Source organism: Pan paniscus, chromosome 20, assembly GCF_029289425.2.
Source record: "Pan paniscus chromosome 20, NHGRI_mPanPan1-v2.0_pri, whole genome shotgun sequence".
In the NCBI taxonomy this organism is placed as follows: Eukaryota; Metazoa; Chordata; class Mammalia; order Primates; family Hominidae; genus Pan; species Pan paniscus.
In genome coordinates, this window is record NC_073269.2 from 57,167,806 (window position 1) to 57,186,007 (window position 18,202).

The following is an 18,202-nucleotide window of genomic DNA, read 5'->3' on the forward strand; positions in this document are numbered from 1 at the left end:
CAGACCTAGGATGGCCCCCCAGCCCCCTCCTCCCTCAGGGCCTGAAGCCCAGTTCGAGACCCTTCTTCCCTGAGACCTCGAAGTCTGGGGTCCCAGCTTCTTCAGGGTTTCAGGTCAATGGGTCCCCGTCTCCTTCCCAACCCCACATGGAAGACCAGGTAAGGTAACGGGTTTATTCACAGTGTCATTTACAGGCAGCCCCCACCCCGCGGCATCAGATCCCGGCGGGAGGCCCGAAGTCGCTAGAAGGTGGGGACGGCCTTGGAGGCGGGGGGCCGGGCCGGATCCCCGGGCGTCCCCGGCGTCGCCTCCTCGTCCAGACCCCGGCGGCCCTTGCCGATGGCCAGGCGGGGCCGGCCGCGGTTCAGGCCGTCCAGGAGCGCGCAGGCCTGGCAGAGCGTGCGGCTGGCCAGCGCCCCACAGCGGGAGCAGGCGCCGGGGCGCGGGGGCCGCGCGGCCGGGGCCAGCGCCAGGCGCTCGGCCGAGTGCACGAGGTCCAGCACCGCCGACGGCCGCGCAGCCTCCAGGCGCTTGAGCAGGTCCCGGGCGTGGCCGCGGAAGGCCTCGGGCGCGTAGACGCACTCCTCGGAGAAGTAGTCGAGGCGGCGGAAGTGCGCGTACAGCACCACCTCCTTCTGCGAGGCGAACTGCAGCGGGCGGCAGCGCGGCAGGGCGCCCCCCTCGCCGGGAGAGCCCAGGCCCCCGCCCCGGGCCAGCCGCCCCGCGTCGCCCCGTAGGAAGTTCATGAGCACGGTCTCCGCCATGTCGTCGGCGTTGTGACCTGGTGGGGAGAGAAGGGAGCGGGTGAGGTGGGGCGCGGAGGGCGCTGCTGGCCAGGGAGCCCCCAGGGAACCAAGGGTCCACCAGGACCCAGAGAGAGACTGGGAGGAGAGACCCACGGAGACCCAGGGCACAGTGGGGCCGCCAGGACCCAGAGAGAGACGGCGACGGGGAGAGCAAGCCATGGAGACAGACCCCCAAACATGGTGTGACAGCCAGGATCCACAGACAGGGAGGGGGAGAGAGAGCCATGGAGACCCCTAGGGCACTGTGGGCAACCAGGACGCAGAGAGAGACGGGGAGGGCAAGAGCGAGCCATGGAGACCCTCCGGGAACCGTGAAGCAGCCAGGTGCAGGCTGCAGGTGGACACAACAAAAAATCAAAGAGAAACATAAGCTCCCCTGGCGCAACTTGGGGGTGCCTTCATGTACCACCCGCCTACTGCATAGCGGACCTTATGCTAGTTGCCCTTTCATATAGGGAGTAAAAGTGCATTATGCTGCTAATAACCTTATCAGCCTCAGTTAAAACCGTAATTCAAACTGTACACAAAAATCAGAAGGCATTTAAGGCATTTAACCGAGATTCTCAGGAGAGCTGGAGGGGTAGGCAGGCTGCTGTCTCCCCCACCGCCTAGGGAATCCATGGCCTAATTCTGGGAACCTGTTAATATGTTTGGTTGTAGGGCAAAGGGGAATTAAGGTTGCAAGTTGAATTGGAGCTGCTAATCAGCTGACTTTACAATAGGGACAGAATGGTGCGTTATCCAGGTGCGCTCAAGGTAATCACAAAGACCCTTAGAGGGGAGGAGGGAGGCAGAAAAGGGAGAGATACGGCCATGGAGACCTTTGAACATAGTGGGCAGCCAGGACCCAGAGAGAGATGGGGAGGGGAAGCCTGAGCCATGGAGCCCCTCTGGCACCATAGGACAGCCAGGACCCCAGAGACCGGGAGAGGGAGATGGGGCCATGGAGCCCCCTGGGCACTGTGGTGCAGCTAGGTGGTGGCTGGAGGTGGACACAGCAGGAATTGAGAGGGGAACACACACAAGCTCCCTGGGGAACTTGGGGATACCTCATTTGCCACCCGCCTACTGCATATGGGGGGTGTGAGGGCAGAGGCAAGGTTAGAGTGATGCAAACGGTGTAGGACTCAAACTGCCAGCCTTGGCTTTGAAAATGGAGGAAGAGCCGGGCACAGTGGCTCATGCCTGTAATCCCAGCACTTTGGGAGGCTAAGGTGGGAGAATCACCTGAGGCCACGAGTTCGAGACCAGCCTGGCCAACATGGCAAAACCCCCATCTCTACTAAAAATACAAAAATTAGCAGGTCATGGTGGCAGGCACCTGTAACCCCAGCTGAGGCATGAGAATCTCTTGAACCTGGGAGGGAGAGGTTGCAGTGAGCCGAGATCGCTCCACTGCACTCCAGCCTGGGCTCCACAGCAAGACTCTGTCTCAAAAGAAAAAAAAGAAAAGAAAATGGAGGAAGGGACCATCAGCCAGGAATGTGGGCAGCCTCCGGAAGCTGGAAAAGGCAAGGAAATGGACCCCCTTGCCCCAGAGCCTCCAGGAGAAAGGCAGCACTGTTGACACTTTGATTTTAGCCCGGTGAGACTTCCCAGACTTCTATCTACAGAACTACAAGATAATAAATCTGTGTTGTTTAAAGCTGTGAAATTTGAAGTAATTTGTTACAGCAGCCAGAGAAAACAAATGGTTCTTGACACAGAGCCTCTGACAACACAGACTGTAGTTTTTTTATGGTTTTTTTTTTTTTCATTTTGTCTTATTGTGCGTGTGTGTGTGTGTTTGAGACAGGGTCTCACTTTAGTGCCCAGGCTGGAGGACAGTGGCACGATCTCAGCTCACTGCAACCTCCGTCTCCAGGGCTTAAGTGATCCCCCTGCCTCAGCCTCCAGAGTAGCTGGGACCACAGGTGTGTGCCACCATGCCCAGCTAATTTTTGTATTTCTATACAGACGCAGTTTCTCCATGTTGGCCAGGCTGGTCTTGAACTCCTCTGAGCTCAAGTGATCCACCTGCCTCGGCCTCCCAAAGTGGCTGGGATTACTAGCATGTGTCACCACCCCTGTAATCACTGCAGTGTTTTTGTGTTATCTTTGTTTAGAAATAACAGTGAGAAATATTTACACACTGGTCACCATGAAATTGAAGCTAAACTTGTTCTGTGTCTTGTCAAGTTATACTTGAGTCTATATCAGTGGTTCTCAATCTGGGATGAGTCTGCCCTCCTTCCCTCCCGCAGAGACATTTGGCAATGGCTGGAGACGTTTCTGTGTGGCAGGTTGGGGGTGGGGCACTACTATTAAACAGCATCTAGTGGGTAGAGGCCAGGGATGCTGCTAAAATCCTGTAACACGAGGACAGCTCCCTAAAAACAAACTGTCTGGCCCCAAATATCAATAGGGCTGAAGTTGAGAGGCCCTGGTCTATATGGTAAAAAACCTCCAAGAACTTGGCTCTAATTGTGTTTGTAGTAATGGTTACCTTCCAAACACCTGCCAAGCCCTGTGACCTTGAGATTGGGCATGTTTGCTACTGCAAATGACATCTGGTTGAATGTTTATTGACTTAAAGTTGTAAACCACACTAATTAGGGGAGACTGGATTTGCTCCACACCTTGTCATTACAAACCCACTTAAGAGCTCCCAGTTTTGTAATAATTATTACAACAATTATTATACTACGCCTTTGAAAATGCAGTGTATAAACAAAGGGTAGAAATCACCTTGCAAGTCAGGGATTTTTCTGGAAGGCTTCATTACTTTTGGAAGTACAATTAATAAGTGATTCTATCAAATTAACTTTAAAATCTGAGGCAGCCTCTCATTCTTTTTTTTTTTTCCCCCAGCTGGAATCTTGCTCTGTCACCCAGGCTGGAGTGCAGTGGCGTGATTTCGACTCACTGCAACCTCCGCCTCCCGGGTTCAAGCAATTCTCCTGCCTCAGCCTCCCGAGTAGCTGGGATTACAGCCGCCCACCACCACACTCAGCTAATTTTTGTATTCTTAGTAGAGACGGGGTTTCACCATGTTGGCCAGGCTGGCCTCGAACGTTTGACCTTGTGATCCGCCTGCCTCAGGCTCCCAAAGTGCTGGGATTACAGGTGTGAGCCACTGTGCCCGGCCGAAGCCTTTCATTCTTTCCATACACTGTGTGCTCTTGTATGGTAAGGATTATTCTTCCCATTTTCAATCACAGAGATCTAGGGATTTCTCCAAAGTTACTCAGTAAGGAAAGGGCCACATCAGTGAATGAAGCTCAGTAAGCCTTCCCCAGAGCCAGTGGCCCTACCTAGCATGGTGGCACATGACAGACTCAGAACTACTTTTGCCTTCATATGCTTTGAGTGTGCTGATTCTCTCCAACCATCATCTCTCACCTCCATCACCGCAGCTGGCTTCCCACTGACTGGTCTCCTCGGCTTTGTCCCTGCCCCTCCAACCCAGGTTCCTCACCATGGCCTGGGTGAGAGTTTCAAAGTGAAACTCTCTTCATGTCACTTTTACTGGTTCCGCCACAGCCTACAGGGTAAGGCCTGACCTCTTCCACCTCTCCAGCCTCCCCTGCCCTTGCTTTCTGGGCTCCAGCTACACTGGACTTCTTGGGGCAGCCCAAATTGGCTTTTCACGGGCCAATAACCTCTCCCTAATTCTTACCCCCTTTACCTCTTCACTGTGAGCCTTCAGATTTCAAAACAGTTCCTTGACCCCACTCCCTCCACGTCATAGGGTTCTCTGTGTGTACACATAGTCCATAACATGTCCATACATGGTCAATAACATGTATAATGTTTATAATTTTGTACCTGATAACCATGCAAAGGTAGGAACTTGTGCGTAACTGTATTCTCAGCCCTAGCCTGACGATGATGATAATAGCATGTATAAAATGTGTAATCTATATTATATCATACAGGTTATGTAACATAACTATAATATAGATAACGTTATACTTCTACTGACTCATCTAATTGTCATAACAAGTTTATGAGCTGGGTACCATTCATAGTCCTGTTTTAGGGATGGGGTGAAACAGAAGTATAGAGTGGTTAAGAACTTTGGTATGGCCACAGTTGGGATCCGGCATATAGCAGAAACTTAGCATCTGTTTGTTGAAGGAATGGATGAAAAAGATAGAATAAAAAAGTTATCTTCCAGCACTTTGGGAGGCCGAGGTGGGTGGATCACGAGGTCAGGAGATCGAGATCATCCTGGCTAACATGGTGAAACCCCGTCTCTACTAAAAATACAAAAAATTAGCTGGGCATGGTGGCAGGCGCCTGTAGCCCCGGCTACTCGGGAGGCTGAGCCAGGAGAATGGCGTGAATCCGGGAGGCAGAGCTTGCAGTGAGCCGAGATCGCGCCACTGCACTCCAGCCTGGGAGACAGAGCAAGACTCTGTCTCAAAAAAAAAAAAAGTTATCAAAGAGGAGAGGCCAACCAAGAAAAGGAATTAAGAGATGGAGATACTTTTTAGAGAAAGAGCTGGATTCTGAAAGGTGGACCATAAGAGATCAAGCATGTTAGAAACATTTAAAAATAAGTAAAGAACCAGAGATCTAATCTCCAGAGATTTTCACCTCCCACCCCTTTGGCAATCTGTGGAGACCAAGACGGTGGCCAAGACCCAAAAACCTTTGTGATCACTGCCTGGCCCCTCTGTCTCCCCAGCGTCTTGAACCTTTAAAGGGCCCCAGCCCCAAACTGCAGCATGCGCCCTTCCGCATCTCCGTACAGGGATCCTCCCGTTAAGCCACCAGGGTCTCCTCGCCGGCTTCTGGAGCATGCGCCTGAATCCCCTTTCAGGTCCCGCCTCCTCGCCTGTGCATTCGCCCCACTGCCTCCGAGAGTGCCGCTCTGCGGCTGGTACTACGCTCACCTGTCACGATGTGCGTGGCTCCCACGCGGCGCGCTCCTTCCTCCAGCGCCCGGCGCCGCAGCACTCCACAGAAGGTGCAGCAGGAGCGGCTGCGGCCGGAGCCGGCTGTGCTGCGGGCCACGGCGTCCATCGTCCAGCCCCCAAAGAGGTCTTCGTAGGCCACGACCGTGAGCGGCAGCTCCCAGCGCGCCGCCTGGCGCCGCACGGCCGCCAGCGCCGCGTCCCGGTAGCCACCGATGCCCTCATCGACGGCCACGAGCTGCAGTGAGATGCCCAGGCGCGGCGCCAGCGCGCGCAGCACGTGCGCCAGCACCGTGGAGTCCTTGCCGCCCGAGGCGCCCACGGCCACCACCGCGCCGGGCGGCAGCAGGCGGCCGGCGAGCACCGTGTGCAGCACCTCGGCCTCGAAGGCGGCGCAGAAGCAGGCACCGCACAGCGCTTGGCCCGAGAGCGGACGGCGGAGGGCGGCGCGTGCAGCATGGCAGGAGGCGCAAGGCGGGGCGGGCATTGCGGGAGGGGTCGGCTTCTCCTAGACAGGGAGAGAGAGGAGGTGGGTTACATATGGATTCCGAATTGCAGGGTCCCTGTCATCGGGGAGATTGTCTGGATTGCACCTCTGCCCGGAATAGACCAGGGAGACGTGTGCGCGAGTGGAGTAGCTTCTTCTAGCGCTGGGGATAGGATGGTTATAAATAGGTCCGGTGTAAGGAAGCCACTGCCTTAGGGAAGGCTTCTTGGATTGCACCCATTATGCACGAAGAAAAGAAGTAGCTTAAGAAGCTGGCTTCATGGGTAAAGAGAGGGAGCGACAAGCAGGTTATACCCAGGATTAGGTTGTGTCCTGTCCAGAGGGATGGGGGTGTATATTAAGGCCCATTTGTCACAACTTCCAGGGAGGCCACCCTTGTTACAGTCCTGATCAGGACAAGGTAGGTATCATTGGCCTGGGCCACCAGGGCTGTTAAAAGCCCTTGGGAGGTGAGGGGTTTGTGACTCTAAGGGCAGAGGGAGGCCAGGGGACTGAAGCTCTGTGCAGTGGGAGGTGGAAAACAGGAAAGGCCAATTGATTTCACTTTGTAGGGTGGGATACGGTCTCCAGGAATGGGTTCTGATTGCATCCTATGAAAGGCAGGGTGATCACCTTCTCCAGGGAACACAGGCAGCCTGGATCACACCTCTCGGGAGACTAGCTGGGGTTGCACACATTTTGAGGGTGAGAAAATGGGTGGGCCTCCAAGATTGAACTCAACCCTGCTCTGGTATCAGAATGCCCCACAAGCTTCTGTGCTCTCACCAAGACATGGATCGGCCCATCTTTGACCTTCATCTGTTATCTTTCCTACTTCATTCTTCCCCACCCAGCCAAGACTCCAACCCTCCAGTCAAATCTTGGTCCTGCCTGCCTGGTGAACCCATAAAAACTCCCCAGGCTCAGTTCTCCTCCCCAAGCCACCATCACCTCCAGCCTGGACTACTGCAGTCACCTCCTTGCCATTCAGAGCAGGTCACGCTGCTTCTAGGATTTACCACAATGTGTGGAATTATTTTATGTGACTATATATTTACCATCTCTAACTTCTATGAGGGCAGAGACCAGTGCCACTCAGATGTCTAATAGGCATCTCAAAACCCAAATTCCTGATTCTTCTAACCCAACGTGCTTCTCCTGGAGTACAGGGCAGCTCCATCCTTCTAGCTTTGGGGTCCAGGACCCTGGACTGCTCTTTCTCTCACTGCACTTGTCACGCTCCCAGTGGGTGGCACCAAACTGCAATGCCAAGTCCGGACCTTTTCAAACTCCAGGTACCTAAATGAAATTTAGCAAATCCTGTTTGAATGTAGTTTCAAAACAGCCAAACACTTAGGACCGTCTCCACGGCAGCACCCTAGTCTGGTCTGTCTCTCTCCTGGACGGCTGCATGGGGCTCCCCACAGGTCTCCTGCTCCCGCCTTGCCTCCTCTACAAACACTCCTTCACATAACAGCCAGTGGGATCGTGCCCTGAATCTTCTCAGCATCCTCCCCTGGATCCCATCTCACTTTAGTATAATAACTGCTAATGGCCGATGAGGCCCTACATGTGTGGCTCCTTGTTTCTCCAACCTCCTCTCCTTCAGCCTTGATGTCGTTTACTCTGACACCTGAGGAATACTCCTGCTCCAGATGTTTGCACTGGCTCTCCCCTCTGCCCTGAGTACTCTTCCTGCCACTGAGCCCAAGAAGCAGCCCTTAGGACTCATCTGCAGTGACCATCAGGAACATCTGTCACAGCTGAGCAGCAACTCTTGGAATCTTTCTTCCCCCGACTTTTGACTCACTCCTTCTGTGCTCCTGGATTTCCTGCTCAATTCTCTTTTGGGGAGGCCTCTTCATGTCCTCAGGTCCTGCCTAGCACCCATCTCTTTCCATTTTTTAAAGATTTTTAATTTAATTTAATTTAATTTTTTGAGATGGAGTCTGGCTCTGTTACCCAGGCTGGAGTGCAGTGGCACAATCTTGGCTCACTGTAACCTCTGCCTCCCAGGGTCAAGCGTTTCTCCTGCCTCAGCCACCCGAGTAACTGGGACTACAGGCGTGTACCACCATGCCTGGCTAATTTTGTTTTTTTTTTTTTGTATTTTTAGTAGAGATGGGGTTTCACCATGTTGGCCAGGCTGGTCTTGAACTCCTGACCTCAAGTGATCCGCCCGCCTCGGCCTCCCAAAGTGCTGGGATTACCGGCGTAAGCCACTGTGCCCAGCCTCTTTCCATTCTTATGAGCGCCTCTGAATCATGATATTCAGATGTCCCTCCTGGCTGGTCCTCCACATGGCTGGGGCACCTTTCAGATGTTCAGACCCTAAGTGCCCAGACAACCTATTTCTTCCTCGAAAGGCAGAAACCTGTTCTTGCCCATCTGTTCCCTCTCTTCTGAGAGCAGCCACCACCTTTCATCCAGCCCATCTGCAGGACAGGACATAATGTCACCCTGGACTCATCTCTCCTCACCCCCTAAATCTACAGTCACCCAGTCCTGGGGGGTCCACGTCCTGAGGAAGGGAGGCGCTCGCAGGGGACAAGGCTGCACAAGTTAGCAGAGCCTCATAGGCCATGATGTGGAACTTTAGGTTTATTCAGGAGGAGATGGGAGCCTTGCGAGGTTTTTGAACAGGAAAGTGGTATGATCTGGCAGGTTTTAAAAGGATTCCTAGACTGGTCAACATAGCGAGACCCCATCTCTAAATAAATAAATAAATAAATTAGCTGCACCTGGTGGCACAGGCCTGTAGTACCAGCTACTCAGGAAGCCAAGGCAGGAGGATCACTTGAGCCCAGGAGGTCAAGGCTGCAGTGAGCCATGATCGCACCAGTGCACTCCAGCGTGGGTGACAGAGTGAGACCTTGTCTCAAATAAAAAAAGTGGGATTCGTTTGGCTGCTGTGTGGGGAGGACTGTTGGTTGTCAGGGACAAGGACAGAAGGCTGGAGGTCAGCACACTAGACAGGAGTGGTGGCAGTAGAGGTGGGAAGAAGTGAAATTTTGGATCTATTTTGAAGGTGGAGCCCACAGGACTTGTATAAGACTGATTGGAGTAGGGACTGGGGCAACGACGAGAGAAAGTGATGAAGGGTAACTTTGAGGTTCTGGCCTGAGCATTGGAGGGACGGTGGGGCCATTTCGTGAGGGGAGAAGACCAGGAATTCCATTTGGCCACGTCAGGTTTGACATGCATGTTAAGCGTCTTCCCTCAAAGACTTTATGGACCCTCGTCACTGAGTCGAGCGCCTCCACCAGGGCCCTCAGAGCTGCCCTGATCCTGACTAGCTGTCACTGGTGACAGGTCTGTCTCTCTGCTTCAAGGCAGGGACAGGGTTGGTCTGGTGCCCTCGCTCCCGCCGCCTTGCGCAGAGTCGGTGCTCAGTAAGTATCTGTAGGATGAGGGAATAATAAATGCTCCCAGAAGAGAGGCCGCGGACCCCAGGGATGCCTCTGGATTGCAGCCTTGTCAAAAGGACAGATAATGTGTGGCATGGGGGCGGGGACAGGCAGATAGTAACATAGGGGCGGGGGCAAGCAGATGGTCTTATCCTGTCTTGGGGAAGGGAGTGGCCCGGTAAGAGACAGGCCGGACCGCAGCGTTCAAAGTGGGAATCCTGGCTACAAGGCCTCAGGGACACGGGCGCTGGGAAATCACAGAGGCCTTACGCTCGAAGAGACCCTCAACCCTCCCACGGCACCGCAACAAAGAGCCGGAGTCCACATGCCGACCCACCGCAGGAGGAAATACTCACCCGGGCAGAACTCAGTGCTGGGATGCCCACACTGCCCACCACGCGGAAGCCTGGCACGGAAGTGACTCCGAGACTACCACTCCTACAAGGTCTTGGGGCTTTCTTGCCTAGAACTCCCAGAAGCCCATGCGATACTTCCGCTGGATGCGCCCGCGACTCCGGGGTCCCGCTTGGCCTACAACTCCCAGAAACACTTGCATTGCTCTTTCTGCCGCTCCCAAAATACACTGCTCCCCCTCCCCCCGCGTTTACTTTCTGCGCCTGCGCGCGGCCGCAGGGAGCGGCGGAGCTGCGTGTACTGTTGTTGTCATGGCAGCGCGCTGTCACCCGGCAGGTTGCTGGATGGGCGAAGTAGTTGTATTCTGATTAACTGATTTTGTGGGATTATTATAGGATTTTAAGGGGATTACAGGGCCTATGATTTCTGCCCTTTGAGGCGGGGTTGCGGGTGGGAATTGAAGGTGGAACTGCAGGGGTTGGTCGCTAGTGTAAAAGGCGCAGATAGCGCATGCGCAGAGCAGACTTCGAGGATTGGCGTGGAACTCCGCGCGCACGCGGGGGCTGTCGTGATGCGCGTGCTGGAGACCCAGACTCTAAACAGAAGGATCCAAAGACCCTTCTCACCTAATCCAGGAGCCCAGAGGCTCAGAGACTCAGACCCTTGAGACTAAGGGGGTTAAAAACGCAGACCCCTGGCACTAAAGCACCTGAGAGAACCAGTAGACCTGGAGACAACCGTCTGCACCCTAGACACAGGGATCTGGAGGCCTCCACCCTCCCCACAAGGCCCAAGGGTCTTGAAGACCCCGGTGACTCAAATACCGGGGCACAAGGAGTCTAAGGACTCAGATATCTGAGACCCTTGAGATCCGCGTCCCCAAACCTAGGTCCTCGAAAAAACTGAGGCTCAAAATTCCTCTAGATGGCGCGGTGGCTTACACCTGTAATCCCAGCACTTTGGGAGGCCGAGGCGGGTGGATCACGAGGTCAAAAGATGGAGACCATCCTGGCCAACATGGTGAAACCTCATCTCTACTAAAAATACAAAAATCAGCTGGGCGTAGTGGTGCGCGCCTGCAGCCCCAGCTACTCGGGAGGCTGAGGCAGGAGAATGGCTTGAACCCAGAAGGCAGAGGTTGCAGTGAGCCGAGATCGCGCCACTGCACTCCAGCCTGGCCACCGAGTGAGACTCTGTCTCAAAAAAAAAAAAAAAAAAATCCTCTAGATTAAGGGACCACCAGAGCCTTAGACTGAGATGCGGAGATGTGCAGAGAGCCCCAGGATGTGTAGGTCTACGGCCGGTGATGACGTGAGAAGGAACCCCATGCACCCTGTAGCCCATTTTTTCCCCCATAACAGGAAACCATGATGCCTTCCTTTCATATTAAATGAGCTCCGTGAGGTCACTGTTAAGCCTTATCATGGGCCAGTTCTGTTCATCTGTGTGCGTTGGTTAATTTCTTGAATTTATTTCCTGAGGTCTCCTTGTGTCAGGCTGCCCCTGGGCTAGGTTTAGGTGACACAAATGAATCAGACTTGGTTACTGTCCTCTGAGCATCCCCCATCCCTTACACCACCACCCCGTCCTCCTGGTGGGGGAGACAGGGACTTAGTCAATATGGAGTGATAAAGCTTGAGATGGAAGTGTTAAGAGCCTTGAAAGCTCAATTTCAATCACTGCCAGCCAGGGTGTCAGAAAAAAAAAAAAATTTCAACAAAGGCTGCTATGTGCCATGCATCATCTCAGTTTGTTCATCTGTGAAAGGGGGGCAATAATAGCCTGCCTCATAGGATTTATGCGAAGTCAAATTGAATTAACAACACCTCTCAAGAATTTAGAACAACTTCTGGCACATAGTATGTGCTCAACAAGTGGTTATTATTCTCATCTCAATTCTCATAACATTAAGATTATATGTTACATATGAGTTGGGTACAATTGTAATTCTTCTTCTTCTTTTTTTTTTTTTTTTTGAGATGGAGTCTCACTATGTCACCCAGGCTGGAGTGCAGTGGTGCAATCTCGGCTCACTGCAACCTCCACCTTCTGGATTCAAGTGATTCTCCTGCTTCAGCCTGCTGGGTAGCTGGAATTACAGGTGCGCTACCACACCTGGCTAATGTTAGTATTTTCAGTAGAGACGGTGTTTCACCATATTGGCCAGGCTGGTCTCAAACTCCTGACCTCAAGTGATCCCAAAGTGCTGGGATTACAGGTGTGAGTCAGCATGCCCAGCCTTGTAATTCTACTTAGGTGAGGATCTTGAAGCTCAGTGATGTCACTTCCCTGGACTGCCTGACTCTACAGCAGGGGTTGCAAACCTTTCCTGTAAAGGGCCAGGTAGCCAATATTTTAGGCTTTGTGGGCCACAGGGTCTTTGTGGCAACTCTGCTGTTGTATGTTGAAAGCAGCCATTGATATAAAATAAGCAAGTGAGGGTGGCTGTATGCCAATAAAACTTTATTGACGGACACTGACATTTGAATTTCATGTAATTTTCATGTGTCAGGAAATATTCTTCTTTTGAAGAATTTTGAAGATTTTACACCATTTAAAGATGTAAAATCATTTGTAGCTTGTGGGCCATGTAAAAACAGGCAGCAGGCCCGATTTGGCTGGTGGGCTCTGGTTTGTAGCTCCTTGCTCAAAGCCTGTCTCCTTAGTCTCCAAGCTGTGCTTGCTCCTGGAAGAGGTGTGAAGTGTGGCAAAGGAGGTTGAGAATTTGAGGGTCGAAATGGCCTTTTAATACAGAAGAAATCGCCTGAGCAAAGAAAGATCTTGTGGCAAGAAAGCACAGGGTGCCTTTTGTTTGAATGCAATTTATGTTATCTAATCAGGTTATGCACTTAAATGCTATAAAATGGAAACAGTGCATAGACTCTACAGTGAAGTCTCCCTGTTGTCTCCCCCCACCCACCCACTGTCTAGTTCTCCTCCTCAGAGGCAGCCTCTGTCCTGCAACAATGTGGGAGTGCATGCTGAATCGGGGTGTATAAAGTTTCCCCATTCTCCTCTGTGGGACCAGGATAAGAGTGGGATATTTGGGGCTCCAGAGATAGATGGGAAAAGAGGTGAGGTCAGCCATGAGAAGCCCTCTCACTCCCAGCCCTCTGCTGTCTGGTTTCTTTCCTGTCTCCCCTAACACAGTCTCCCGATCAACATCAGTGGCCTCTTTATTGACAAATAAAGGTCTAACCTGGGCTCTACCTACTTCTGAGTCTCTTTGCCCTGACCACAAAATCTACCCTCCCTGGTCCTCTTTCTGGCCAAACCATGTCAATCAACTTGCCAGGAGCCTTGTACTCCACAGCTCTGTCATTTCTCTGCAAAGTCCCCAGGTGAGCTCATCCACTCCTGCCACTCCCGCAACTTCCGTCTCTGCCCTGATGCCTCCCCACTTTCCTGCATATCTCCACTGCATCCTGAGACTCGGACCTGCACAGTTAGCCCCTGGTGGTGGCACTGGCATGCTTCAGCCTCTAGGTGAGGATCCTGAGTCACTTCGCTGACTCTTTTTCTCACCCACTGCCCCCCATGGTTCAGTGAAACTTGCCAATTTTGCTTCTTGAAAGTTTCTCAGACCATTCCCTTCATCCTTGTGGCCCCTGCCTCGGCTCAGCTCATCCTTTTTTTTTTTTTAATTATTCATTTATTTATTTATTTTTTTGAGATGGAGTCTCACTCTGTCACCACGGCTGGAGTGCAGTGGCATGATCTCAGCTCATTGCAATCTTCGCCTTCCAGCTTCAAGCAATTCTCGTGCTTCAGCCTCCGGAGTAGCTGGGATTACAGGTGTCTACCACCATGCCCAACTAATTTTTTTATTTTTAGTAGAGACACAGTTTCACTGTGTTAGCCAGGCTGGTCTTGAACTCCTGACCTCAAGTGATCTGCCTACCTCGGCCTCCCAAAGTCCCAGGATTACAGATGTGAGCCACTGCGCCGGCCGTTTCTTGCCTGGACTCTCTCACCCCAACCTCTAATCCCTTCATTCCTGAATCCTCCCACACTAGCCTCAGATTTAACCTTGTCTCTCCCCTTCTTGAAACTCTTCCATGGCTCCCCATTGCCATCAGGCTTTCCATTGTCAAACCTCTGCAGACTGCAACGGAGGTGCTGCATGATCTGGTCCCTGCACACCCTTCCAGCCTCAGAATGCCTTGCCGTCTCCAGGTCATCTAGCTGCCGTCCTAAGCAATCTGCGTCTGGTGGAAGAGATGGTGGCTGGGCTCAGCTGTCTCTCTCCAGCTCTGGAAGCTTTGGTTCCTGCAGCATCAATGTGCATCTCTGAGGGCCATTTCCTATATCTGGTGCTTGTTACTGGCAGCACTTGCTTCCCCACCCCTCGAAGGGCTAGAAGCTTCCCTGGATAGAATTTCTGCATGAAGAGAGTTCGTTCACCCATGGAGCCTACTGAGGAACGGGATTTTTGTCTGCGGTTGGTTGGTTTGTCTGTTTTCATTGTAGTGTATCAAACAGTCGTTATTTTGCCCTAAGTCCAGCTCTGTCCCACTGCCTTCTTGTTAGTTTTTGCATCTCCTTACTAAATGGTAGGTCTGCCTGGGTTCCCACAGCAGTGCTAATAAACTTTGTTGGCCAGAGGAGGCACCAGGAAAGACTCTCTGTTGGCAACACTCTCTGAAGGGCCCTCTGTTTCTCTTTGGCCTTGTCTCTCGTTCTCCTCATCCCAGGAGCCTTTTATGTGAGTTTCCACAGCTCCTCCTAGCACCCTCTCTTCTCTCTGCACTTCTCGTGGCTCTCCCCTGATGTCTTGCACACTATGCTGTTCATCCCAATCTGCTCTGAGCCCCAGACAACCACCTTTCCCCCCTTCTCAGTGATGGAACCACCATCATTATCCAAATTAGGATTCTAGGAGTCAGGTGGATATTTCTCTATCACCTACCACATCCTGTTTGCAAGATGTCTTGCAAACTTCCCTTCCTGGAATAGGCTCACTTCACTCCCCCTTCAACATCCCCATGGCCTCTGCCCCTGGTCATTTCATCCTCTTCCTCTTCTGCTCAGACCTCCACTCTGTTTTCCTCTCCAACCTCTTGGCCTCCACTCTTCTCCTCTCCCTAAAGTCTCCCTCACATCACCCCAGAGGGATACCTTCTCCCACCAAGAGCTGACTCTGCCCCTCCCCCTTGCTCTTAATCCTTCCATGGCTCCCCAGTGCCCTCAATATAAAGTCAAGACTTTTTTTGATATGTAAGCCTGCAAGATACGGCCTGCAACTATTCTTCCAGAGTCATCATGCCTTGATACCTACCTCTGGGGTCATTTAGCTGACTACCTGCCCCACATTTGGACGTCTCTGAACGTTTGTCACCTGGTAGCCCAATCCTCAAGAGGGGAGAAACAGGCCTACCAGTCTTGCCCTTCTCCTTTATCTGTTTGTGCTCAGCTCTGGGGCCCTGGAAAATGCTCCTCACTCCTCATTCCCAGGGCAAGTCTCCATCTAACATGTAGTAATAGGTGAAGACATTTTTGTCTATTTTGTTCAACAAGAATCATACCTGACATATAATAAACTCTCAATATATGTATTCAAAAATTAAAAAATAAAGCTGTTACTTGCGAAATCTCTGCCTGTAGCCCAGGTCTTTGTTCTGACCCCAGCACCCTCCTAATGGCCCCGTTGTCTGTGAAGGCATTTTCAATGCTCTCCACTGTGCTAGATGGTGAGCCCATAGGGACAGAAATTGGGTTTGTTCTGACTCCTAGAGTGACTTGGTAAATATTGTTGATATAGGATAAGGCTCAGAGAAACCTCTGTCTCAGTTTGATAGGACCCCAAGAAACAAAACTGGCAAGTTGGAGAATCTAGCTCCTTTACGGCCAGCAGTAAGTGAGCCTACTCTTTGTCCTGGAGGGAGACATTACCCCATCCCTCAGGGTGGCTCCCTGCAAACACAACCTGAGAACTAGGCCAGGTAACGAGATCTCAGAGCATCATGTTTTGGGCAACACCCAACGAGATGTGTAGGAGGACGGGAGGCTCATGGAGATCTGTCCTTCCCAACAGACTGCCCTACTCTTCTTAGATGATGTGGGAAACTGCAAAATCCTCTCATCAAATTCTCTTTTACCAGCATACACAAAGATTCCATCACTTGTGATCGACGTCTTAGTAAGTCTGGACCATTTTGACTGGTTTCCAGTCAGAAAACCAGGAGGATGTGGTGAACAGAGAAACCCCAGCATTCACATTTCACAATTCTTTGCTTTCTCTCTTCATGCTTTGTTTGAAGAAGTTGCAAAATGAGATGACTGGAAGAAAGGGACATGATAGTTAAATAAAGCTTCCTTTTCTTGGTCAGGCACTATAAATCTATTGCACTTTCTCCTGTCTAACAGAAGTCAAACTTTTCTTTTTTTTGAGATGGAGTTTCACTCTTGTTGCCCAGGCTGGAGTGCAGTGGTACCATTTCAGCTCACTGCAACCTCTGCCTCCTGGGTTCAAGCGATTCTCCTGCCTCAGCCTCCTGAGTAGGTGGGATTATAGGCGCCCGCCACCACACCCAGCTGATTTTTGTATTTTTAATAGAGACGGGGTTTTACCATGTTGGCCAGGCTGGTCTCGAACTCCTGACCTCAGGTGATCCACCTGGCTTGCCCTCTCAAAGTGCTAGGATTACAGGCATGAGCCACAACACCTGACCTTACTATTGTAAGTATTAGTTCTAAAAACTGGCAGCCCCTCCTCTGAGTCCCTGTCACTCCAGTTCTCAATCTCTCTCCATATGGCTCAATGCTCTCCTGGAATCATTGTCCCTTCAGGTCCCCATTAGGATCTTCAGTCTTAGGCCCATTTTTTTCCCCCTACAGTTTTTCCTATAGTCTCATTATCCTTAAGTGAACAGGAACAACAGGACACCCAGCAGAGTCCCTGAGGATGAACTGGGAAGCAGAGGGGAGGAACATAAGAGAAGCTTAGCCTACTGATGACAGAATCTGTTGCTCCCCAAATCCTTTTCTCTTGGGCAAGCCAGACCTTCCCACCAGCCCATGTTATAGGGCTGCCCTTTTGGCTCGAGGCTTAGGTTTCATGCTCATGGGGTCAGACCCCTCTGCAGAGCCAGGTAATACCTGAACTCAGGAGCTGATGGTGCTGCAGTTCCACGGATGGACAGCACCATCCCTGCTGCCCGGGGCTTACCAGGTCCACCCTGTCTTGGGGGGACAGCTATGACTTTGTGTGTGGCCCCTCCTTTATCTGCATCCCAGACAAATTCGTTCAAGATAAGGTTGGAGGGAGGAGAGAGTTCACTATATCACAGCACATAAAGGATCGGGGCAGATACACATTTCTAGGTCCTCACCCTACAATCCTAGGGATGTCACCTCAGCTACCCTGATGTGTGATGTCTTCTGGAGCTCACGTGATCACCAGCCCAATGTCTCCTGTGGTGGTGCAGCAGGGTGGGTGGGGGAGCCAGGATTCCCAGTCCCTGTGCCCAACACGGGGTCCAAGGAGGGTTCAGGACTTGGGATACTTAGTGCCTGGTTCCTGGGGACCAGACTGAGGAGGGGACACGAGGAATTCCTCAACCCGCCTTCTTTGCTGTTTTGGTGACTGTAGAAGGATGCAGGGCCACCACCCCACTTTACCTCCTACACCGATGTGGGAACTGTTCTATTTCTGTACCAGACACTCCAGTTTTGTTGTTGTTGTTTGTTTGTTTGTTTGTGACGGAGTCTTGCTCTGTCACCCAGGCTGGAGTACAGTGGCGCCATCTCTGCTTGCTGCAAGCCCTGTCTCTCGGGTTCATGCCATTCTCCTGCCTCAGCCTCCTGAGTAGCTGGGACTACAGGCACCTGCCACCACATCCGGCTAATTTTGTTTTTGTATTTTTAGTAGAGACGGGGTTTCACCGTGTTAGCCAGGATGGTCTCGATCTCCTGACCTCGTGATCCACCCGCCTCGGCCTCCCAAATTGCTGGGATTACAGGCGTGAGCCACCGCGCCCGGCTGAGACACTCCAGTCTTCTAGACATCATTGCCTTTCAAGGAAACAGCACAGGTAAGAATCTTCCTTCTTCGGGGCTGGTTGGAAATGGGGTCGCTGCCCACCCATAGCGGAGCTGGATTCGAGGCTCATATGATGGGAAAGATGAGATTTGACAGGAGAAGCTCTCATTCCACCACAGTCAGGCTTTTGCCCACAAACCTTCATTTAAAAACCATGGTCAGTCCAAGATCACCACCACCATTCTCTCAGACCTCACAAGTTGAAG

General features: G+C 52.0%; 1 protein-coding gene across 1 annotated transcript; it reads right to left on the reverse strand.

Annotated features, from left to right (window-relative positions):
* Positions 1-159: 159 nt before the first annotated feature.
* CTU1 (cytosolic thiouridylase subunit 1) lies at positions 160-10,128 on the reverse strand. Its single transcript, XM_034945250.3, has 3 exons — positions 9,958-10,128; positions 5,687-6,215; positions 160-781 (listed from the first exon to the last, which is right to left on the reverse strand). Exons 2-3 carry the CDS (start codon positions 6,192-6,194, stop codon positions 243-245), a joined length of 1,047 nt encoding a protein of 348 aa, XP_034801141.1. The 5' UTR covers positions 6,195-6,215; positions 9,958-10,128; the 3' UTR covers positions 160-242.
* Between the last annotated feature and the right edge of the window lie 8,074 nt (positions 10,129-18,202).